At 37.0% G+C, this 10431-nt stretch overlaps 1 protein-coding gene across 1 annotated transcript; it reads left to right on the forward strand.

Annotated features, from left to right (window-relative positions):
• Nucleotides 1-1529: 1529 nt before the first annotated feature.
• Nucleotides 1530-2974, forward strand: LOC6502653 (lactosylceramide 4-alpha-galactosyltransferase). Its single transcript, XM_001953050.4, has 2 exons — nt 1530-2027; nt 2085-2974. Exons 1-2 carry the CDS (start codon nt 1567-1569, stop codon nt 2665-2667), a joined length of 1044 nt encoding a protein of 347 aa, XP_001953085.1. The 5' UTR covers nt 1530-1566; the 3' UTR covers nt 2668-2974.
• Nucleotides 2975-10431: the final 7457 nt, after the last annotated feature.

Here is a 10431-nt window from a genome sequence, read left to right on the forward strand (position 1 = left end):
TGGGCCAACTCAACCATTTTCAATTATCCTGAATTTTCCAAGATGCATGGTCATTTGAAAGAATTATTTTTGCCATATTCAAGACAACGCGTAGAGCATTATGCTGGCTACCTAAGTGTAGAAAATGATAGCCTAAAGGCTTTTGTGAAAGTTGTGTTTATAGTTGGACGTAGTAAGTTTAATAGGCGTAAAGATCTCAAGAATAATAGGAAACTAATTAAAGAGGCTGCTCAGCATAACGACATCATCCAGGAGGATTTTATAGACACATACCATAACCTTACTTTGAAAACAATGATGGCAGTAAAACACATTACCAATATGTGCTCTGAAACCGCATACGTTTTCAAAACAGACGATGACGCATTCGTCAATGTTCCAAATTTACTACATATACTGCTTGGTGGCACTGTGCCGGCTTACGAGAATCAACAACGACTGAACGCGACCCTTGGAGTATTGATGGGACTTTTAACTACCAAAGATGTTCCAAACGGAAATTTAAACTCTAAGTTCTACATGCCTTATTACATGTACCCCAACAACACATTGATTCCGCATGTGTTTGGCGGAGGTTATCTTATGTCTATAGATGTGGTGAAAAGGCTATATAGTGCCGCTTGGAAAACAAAAATAAATTTTCTAGAGGACTTTTACCTTACAGGACTCTGTGCTCAGAAAGCTAACGTAAGGATACTAAACAATTTGCTATTCTCGAAGGTATTTTCATCGCACTTGTGTGATTACAAGGATACGATTATTAGAACAGACTTGTCAGTTTCCAACATTTATAAAGTTTGGGACTTCGTGACTAACTTTAATATGAAATGCCCTCCTGGAAACTTATCTAGAATTAAATTCAAATTAATAAGAGAGGACAACTGTAGTCGAGTTTCCCGACAATATGATACCCGGTACTCATCTTATCCACCCAAACTTTAATTTACCTTTCTGGTAAATTAATAAACTATATATAATAAATATAATAAATAATATATATAATAAACTATAGAATTTTAAATTCTATAGATTCTATAGATTCTAGAGATTTCTATATATTTTTTTTGGGGCGGGAAGGTCGTTTCAAATTTTTGACATCAACTTAATCGGCGTGGGTGCTATCGAAGACTATGTCATAAATCTGATAGCTCTATCTCATATAGTCTCTGAGATCTGAATAGATTGGACATACTCTACGAGTACCGACTATAAAAACGCAGATAAAAAAAATTAAGTAAAAAATACACTCTTGATTATTGTAATTATTATTATATTAATTTTATAAATTAAAATAAATTAAAGCAACGATTTGTTTCTGAATTTTGTATTCATTTTAATATTACTTAAATTTTAATTTATATCTAAGCTTTAAAAGAAGTCTGAAAGCTTATTTCTGGCACACTTTGTTGTCAAATAAAGTTGTGTTCAAATAAATTTGTTTAATTTAGTTCTGTAATTGTTTAGTTTTCTAAACAATATTATTGCAATGAAAATAACGAGAACTAGAAAACGAAACACATGGCATTCACTTACCTAGAAGTCATCTTTGCAGCTCGTTCTCTAATCATGAATAACCGTCTTGGTCGGCGTAAAATTTTATTTATTTTTGTAACAATTTTGTTGTTTTTCGTCCATGAATATTTTCGTGATTTGAAGGAGGCGAAGGAGCTATCAGAGACACGCCAGCTCGAGGATATTTTGCTTTCGAATCAGATGCCAGCTCCCGGCCGGAGCATATTTTTTATCGAAACCTTGTTCCAGCCTTCCGCGAACCATAAGTCCAGGTCCCTAGAGCTAAGTCCCCGCCAGGCATGCGCCATCGAATCGGCAGCTTTGCATAATCGCAATTCCGAGGTGTTTGTTTTGTTTGTTGGCTCAACGGCGAGGATACCTGGCGATGCACATCCACTGATAGAAATCATCTCTAGCTACGTTAATGTGCATTTCCGAAGTCTTGATATCTGGAGCTACGCTGCCGGAACGCCGCTTGAATCGTGGCTCAAAAAGGGCGATTTGTTTACCTCGAAGTGAGTATAAATATTATTTTCAAAGACTTCTACTTATTCTATGAATATCGACCCAAGATATTTATTTTCTCATCTTTCGGATTTCTTACGTTTTCTGACCCTCTACCGCTTCGGCGGCGTATACCTCGATATGGATGTAGTTGTGCTTCAAACACTGGATCGCTTGCCACCAAACTGCGTCGGGGCAGAGGACTCAGGTTCCATAAACTCAGCCGTAATAAAAATAGCCGCCACTTCTACCGGTCGTAAGATTGCCAAACTATTTTTATATGACTTAAGGGACAATTTCAATGGAAGCCTTTGGGGTAACAACGGGCCGGGTGTGGTAACCCGCGTGTCCCAGAAATTGTGCAAAACTCATGAAATTCCAAGGATCTACCTAAGATATTCGCGCTGTTCTGGAATTAGGGTATTTAGTCCTAGTGCATTTTATGCTGTTCATTGGTCAAAATGGCAGGACTTCTTTGACTCTGATAAACTGGAAAAAACAATGGTTGCCATGGAGCATTCGTATGTTGCACATGTGTGGAATCATATGTCCAAGAACTGGATTCTGACGGCTACCTCAAAAAACGCATACCGAAAGATCACGGAAAAGAACTGCCCCCGAATCTACAAAGCCTTGGGCGGTGTTTTATAAATGAAAACAATTAAATCTGTCATTTTCCTCGATTAAGTATTAAAGAACATATTATTTTATATTAATATTAAAATAAATATTATTTTAATAATACTTAATACGCGGACAATAAACTTTTTAAGAAATCAACTTAATTTAAGTAAGGCAATAAGTTAAAATATCAAAAAAATATTAAACTATTCTTCATTTAACACATTAGTTTACAAAGCTGTGTTGCACTTTGTCAACACAGCTGGACTTCGAAACAAATTCATAATTACTATATCATTATGCTGTATTAGTTATCTAGACAAGAGGAAAAGGTTAGCAAAAACATCGTGTGGCTTTACTAAAAAATGGTTTAAAAGGGGTTCAAATAGCGTATTATCAAATGACGGGCTCAATGGCCGACTCTCTAATGATTCTTGAAAAGCTTATCTTTAGACAGAATCCGAATTCATCATAATCCCGAGCAATTAAGATGTCTATCTGGCACACAAGCTCGCAATTTGGCTTAAAGTCTAGACGGCATTCGCAAAGCTCCGTACTTGTCCAATTTTCGCTTAAAACTAACACTACGAATGGGTGTGCATGGCAGTGTATGAATGTTGCGATGACTAATTAGCATGCCATAGAAGAGGGTCTCGGCACATTTAGTTTCATTTTGGCAAACGCAATTAGTTAAGTGAGCAGAGAAACCAGAAATTAATGGCTCTTAATTCATAAACTGCAGCATATGTTGGCAAGATGTGGCACCCATGACAAAATGCCACCACAAAAAGTTTGCACAATTCGTCCTAATGCTTTGGAATTTAAGTTCATTTTTGGATGCACCCAGTTGAGCAGAAGTTTAAACCTAATTCATAATTTCTTCTATCCCTTAAGTTGGATAATACGTTTTTGGCAAACAGTTTATGGTAGCTTATGCTAGAGGATTTACCCTTTGGCAACAAATAATTGGCTAAACTTGAAAATGTTAGCATGAGTTTTGTGGTTTGGAAAGCTTATCATTTAAGTAGTTCGTTTTTCAGGCTTTAAATTTTAACAGCTTTTCAGAAATTGGCAGGCTAAAATAATAATGTATAAATAAGCTATTGAAGACATGTTTCCTGCAATATAAATAGAAAGACAAACTTATCCGCATTCCACTTATGCTATTTACACAATATTGTTAACTCCTTAATGCCTGATACAAGATGCTAATCCGAAACGCACGCCCAAATGCTCCACTTTTTATAGGCGGCGACCGAAACGACTTTTGCGTCTGGGTCGGGACCTTTACCCATCAATGGGCGGCCATCATTTATGCGACATAAAAGTCAGAGGCTGTCAAAAAGTTTCGATGAACTTCATCATTTTTACGCACACAAGAACAACAATGAGCAGCCCAGACCCACATAGATAACCCTTACTGGGCAAACCACACAATAAATTTGAGTGTGTACCATTTTGTGCGAATTTACTATCACTTGTCTCGATGGATAGCGTAGACTAAAAGCAATTGAAGCATTCAATTTACTGGCCCGGCTAAAAAGGCTTTCTGCTCTTATTTTAAATTCACTAATACGTCTTTGTTCATATCACGTATACGCACACGCCGGCATGGCACACTGGGACCGTCATAACGCATAAATATGAAATAAATAAGCAATTCTGTGGAAAGGCGACGCCAGCAAAATAAAGCCAACTCGATCCGAGTGAGTGTGCAATAAACTCTCAATTTCATTTATATGTATGAGCCATGTTTGCAATTCAAATGGACGATGTGCGCCGTTTTCACTAAATCGACTGTAGCCTCGCCCACTCGCACACTTTCGAGGTGGGCGTGCTGGAACAATTAAGCCGTAAAATATAGTAGCACACTTTTCGCGGCCAACGGTTTAGGCCCGCCCTTGCGAATCGATGGGAAAATTGAATGGGATTTATAGGCTGCAAATTTTTGCCGGAGTCTCAACCACTTAACCCGCACTGATTGCTTTGCATAACACTTTATTAATTAAGTGCCAGCCATGCCAGGCACATACATCGCAATTAGGAGAGTGTGCTACCAGCTATATCTTAAATAAGTTGAAACAAGTGAAAATACTGCAAAAAATCCAGCTCTAGAGTGAACTTTAATATATTATTTTATGCTTCTTGACCAAAATAACGTAAAGGTTATGTATATTTCTCTAATCATAGGCAATTTTAGTGTTTTCATATTTATAATTTTAATTTTTTTTAAGAAAGATAGAAATTAAAAAGTGAAAAAGAAGTCTGGCCAACATGAGCAGTGGTTGTAATTTGCCTACACTACGTATACGTAATTACGTATACTTATACGCACCTTAAACATTTTAACTTTCGTTTTAACTACTGTTTTTTTTTGTTATTTATTTTAACTTGTTTATTAAACTATGATGTATTCTGAAAACCCATTAGTCAACGTTTTTTTTTGACGTTTTTGGATAACAATTAAAAAAAAACCATAACAGACCCACTCTAATCCAACATATCCGGCATGCCAAACATGTCGGACAGTGCGTTTGGCACTTCATTGTCAGCCATCCACAACCAACTCAACTACCTACCTATCCTTACAATCCTTGAAATCATTCCCATCCGCCCATTTTCACACCAGCCGCCTGCGAGGTTCGATCCACTTGGCACGTACGGATTGAAGCTTCCATTTGGGACTTCTGCTGAAGTCAAGCCGGCTGCTGCAACTTCAGATGTTTGACTTTGACTGTATTTGCACAATACAAATCCTTACACCTTCTCCCAGACTCCGCTATTGTATCTTGTTTCTTATCATTGTGGGCGTGAAAATGGCGTTGTTTTAGGCGTTTTGCACGTAGTCTTGTGAAGATGTAACAAATTATACTTGGGAAAGCGAGTTTAATAAAAACAGACTTCAAGGAAGAAGCAATGGCTGGTAAACTGCAATTCAATCGCTTTTTCCCAGGCGATTTCCCATCACAGAAGTTCATTTATAAGTAAACAATTTGTATCTGTAAATAAAATAAATTATTAATTAAGTATTTTTCTTCAGAAAATTTTCGATAAATAATAAAAGCTGGTATTTTCGGAAATAATTGTAGTAATAAAATGAATTAGCTTGTTCTTTTCATTGTTTTTTTCGGTTCTCCTTTCTTATAACAAGGTCCAGACAAAAATAAAAAATATTGAATTAAAAACGAGAAAAAATTAAAAAAATTATTCAAAACTAGTTTTTGATAAAAATCTCGAAATTGATTAAATGTATGCAGTTAGTCGTTCCAAGTTGAACACGAAACTCTTTAGTAAAGTTAATATATCTCACCACAGAACACGACCCATCAAATGGCACTGGTTATCAATTATTCATAAACAAATTTATATTCAGGAACATTTTTTAAAGGCGTGTGACCATCAATGCCGTCGGAAAGTCACAAAGTTTTAATTTGAGCAACGTAAAACTTGATGACAGTGCCCATAATTATGATACATAACCCATAAAATATAAGCTTAAGCACTATTTCTCTCATCCATTCTTGGAAGCGTATTTTTAGTTTGAAGATTACAAAAATAAATAAACGAGTGCTGAATTCCAGTCAAAAAGTTGCTTAAAAATGACCGAAAAAACCACTTCACCATTCTGGTTCTATCCGCTATTAATGGCTTGCAAAATAATAACTGGTTTTAAGAAGTCTAAATTTGATTGAAATTAATTTCCTAATTAGTATGCAAATAAAATATGCAACAAATGCAGTCAGTTGGGAGAGTAACATTTACACTTCACTGCAATAATATAGACTAATTGGCAAAGTTTTAAATGGAAAGAAAATTGTTAATTGAAAGGAAAAGCTTGAATGGAAAATCAATCCTTAACTTATGCCCGTGACGTAGGCCATAAATGCAGGCGGAATCCGTTTTAATGCTTGGCGCTACCAAAACAAGGCCGCAAATTTATGACGGGTTATTAAAAAATAAGGAATAGCACAAAGATATTATTGAATCGAATGGCGACATAACAATCCTAATTAATTGTAAACAAGCCATGAAAAACAGCTCAGTTCGCAGTACACACTCGTCACTTACTGCTCATTTATATGGCGCATTCAAGGGGCGTTGGACAAGACACTGTGGGTGTTGAGTGCGCGGTAGGCGGATTCGCGAGGGTGCTGGGCGGTGTATGGTTGCTGGTTGGGTGGTGCTTCTCATTGTGCTCCCTTACATTGCACCCAGTGTCGAGAAAGAGTGACGACTACGTCGACGGTTTCCATTTGTACGATATACAATAATATTTTGATTGAATTTCCCCCTCAGTCGGGACTATAAACGGAATGGGTGGTGTGTTGGCAGAACAACAAAGTGGCATTTGATTTATGCCGACACGGAAAACAAGTTGTTAAGTCAAGTCAATCCTGGAAGCGTTTATTTGCCTTAGGAGGAATGCTATCAACACGGTCAAAATATTTTATGATGGATTATCTGATTGGATCATTTTTAAAAAAATATAAAGCATCTAAAAACACTAGAGGATTTCAAATTCCCCACTTGAGAAAATGTCATAAAATAATCCAAAACGGACAAAAACATAATTGACTTCTGTTGTTGTATGCATTTCTATTTATAATCAGGTTTCCGATTTTTTTCCAAGGAATTGAAGCGACAGAGACGCGGCTGGCGCTGCTAGAGTCAAATACCTCATTCGTCAATAAAATTATGATTCATTGTGTGCCGACATTGTGGCCAATGTCTTGGCAGAAAGTATCGCGTCTCATTTTTGGCCCAGATCAAAGTATAGCCATCGGGAATATTGTAAACATCTTAATTTGCATATAAATACGCATGAAAGATTTCTCTGTAAAAAAAGATTTATGTGCCCGCGACGAAATTTTGTGTGTGTGCGCAGATTTATTTATTGCCTGGCAAGAGGTCGGGGAAGCCACACAGATTTGTCAGTTCATTTAAAAATGAAGCGATTGTAAATGTTAATGAATCTGGTGTGAATGAAGCGCCCACCGCAATTGTCAGACGGCTGGGACAGGCGTGACCAAAAGATGTCATATTGTGGGCAGTCGAAAGCTAGGGATCTACGATTTATGATGCACTTTATTTATGCACTTGCTTAAAAACACGGTGTTTTTTATTTAAATAATAAAAGTTATATACTCAGAGAGACTAACCAGAAAATCCAAGTTTTTTAAAGATACAAATTTTTTCTTGTGCAATATTAAAAGTTTAGATGGCATTCACGCAGACCCTGTCGTTGCTCATTTCTAATTAAAATTCACCCAGCGCAGCAGGAACAGCCGCACAATTTGCTGGGATATAAATTCAAATAAGCGTTCGAACAGCACCCCGTTCGGACCCATCGAAACTTTGCCAATAAACGCAGCTTATCGGGCCGGGCTAAGACAAATGCCTGGCGCATGGCATAAACAAACTATAGGTGCTAGCCATTCACAGGATTGCAATGAAAACGCGTTAACGGATATTGCTTACGCTTACGCTCCAAAATCGGCAAATTCAAACAAAACCCAAATGGTTTTGCCACTATTTACCCTGAGGAAAATTAAGTATCCGCAGCGTGTGCACACGAAAAGTTTCACAATAATTGCACTGAACTATGTTAAATTAAAATTGTATACCGTTGTACCTTTAGTACGCTCTATAAATATACGTTACATATCTTAAAATAATTTCCATTAAAACTATTGTGAAATGCACGAAGAACAAGAGGTCCCAGCGATTTCCATATCATGGCTCATTTCAATACGATTTTTGAGCGGAATACCTTAAACGATTTGTAGATCGATTCCCCATTATTCTGCATCAAAATCTGAAAACGAAATATTTTTCAAATTTTATGTCAATTTTCCTGGGAGATCCACTTCAAACGTTGTATAAAATGCATGGAAAGACAATATGGCCACCAGCGATTGCCATATCTTGGCCAATTTCAATCCGATTCTTGAACGAAATACCTTAAACGATTTGTAGATTGATTCTTCATCCTTCTGCATCAAAATCTAGGGACAAAATATTCTTTAGATTTTATGTAAATTTTTCCGGAGATCCCCTTCAAACGTTGTGAAAATGGAAAGACAATATGGCCCCCAGCGATTGCCATGTCTTGGCCAAGTTCGATCCGATTCTTGAGCGAAACCTCTTAAAAATGATCCTCTTTGTAAAATTTTTTGAGGATTGCCCTCTGATTTTACACTTTTTTCACGTTTTTGAGTTTTAAAGCTATCGATTAAGTCCTTGTACACAATATTCTTTGCACTTCCATAAGGAAAAGTTGCATCATGGAAAAACTATCAAATGCAACTGGGGTCAACTTTTGCTCCATTAAAGCGACCGGCATTTGCCATTTGTTAGAGGATTTTTGTTATTTTTTGGCGTGGCATTTTTGTGTATTTATGAGCCTGTTTGGTAAGCGAAAAACAAATGGCCATAAATCAAGTGTCATATTCCGGCCACAGACAATGTTCCGAGCTCCAATGTAAATGTTAGACAGACTAACATAAAGTGGTCGAAAATGGAAGATATGGAGCAGGACGAACGAACCGATACAATCACAGAAACGATTTAATTAAAACACTTGAACTGCATTTTAAAGTCGCATGAACGGGAAGGGCAGTTGGCTTAAAGTTCACTCACATCACGTATACGCCATGCATGCCTATTCTGAAGAAGACTGGAGGCGGCGGCGCGTGTGGGATTTTAATTACAGACAGTCGCGCCATTAAAGGCTTTTTATGGCACTTCTTTACCAACAATTTTACTGCCAGCGACAAGGCAGAATAAATTTTATGCACTTTCCCACGACAACGCCAACAACAAGGATCTGGCAGACACGAGTAGTTGAATCAGGACAGCACTAACAGCCATAATCTGCATACAACCAATGCCAGCGATGGTCAAGTGATTTGTGAAAATAGTCTCTTAAATGCCTCGACTTTGGTTCAACTTCAAAATATCTTCAATTGGATATTTGTCGATTTTTGGTCTATGAAATTTCTATGTTTCATAGAAAAGCAAAATTGTTTTGTGATTGAAATAATTTGTCTTATTTGTTTTTTGGCATTCACAAACAGACTCTTGGAAAAAATTCCTAAATAATATAAATAGAACGGACAGCACCAATAGTTAAATGGGAATTAGACAAGCTTTTAGATAAAATAGAATTGGATGAGTGAACATACAGAAATTCCTGAGTAAAATGTTTGTTTTCACTTAAATGCTTCATTGATACACATTGATTGCTTAATATTCATTATGAATTACAGTTGAATTTATTCACATTTTTAATTTTCTGATAACAGCGTCTCCTTTAGACACTCTCTCAACTCTAGTAAACATTCGCCATGCACAAAAGTCTTTCCATGCTCCATTTACGCATTTTTTACGCTGTAATTTCAAACAATAATGTAAATAGTTCTCGATTTGCATAGACCATTAAGTTCCGCACACGGTAACCAAAGAGGAGGAAGGCGCCATGGCAATTGTGGCAGATGTCCTCTTGCTGGGTCCTTTAAGCGCCACTTTAGTTTTAACGAGCACTTAATGTCTCTTTAATTACAAAAGTCCCCCGCCGTTGGGTTGATTGAATGTTTGCCATCGAAATTGAGATTAATGGGAAAGGCAAGGAGAAGGTCCGGAAAGGACACTCCATTCATATCAAATAAAGTAGGCAGGCCTTGGCTTATTTTCTGCTCCTACGTCCATATTTTCCTATAGGTTTAAGGGTTAATTCGGTCCATTGGCCCATTTTTCGTCTATTCAAGAGCTCATTATTCGATAAAATGTAGGCCT

This window comes from Drosophila ananassae, chromosome 2L, assembly GCF_017639315.1.
Source record: "Drosophila ananassae strain 14024-0371.13 chromosome 2L, ASM1763931v2, whole genome shotgun sequence".
NCBI classification, from domain to species: Eukaryota; Metazoa; Arthropoda; class Insecta; order Diptera; family Drosophilidae; genus Drosophila; species Drosophila ananassae.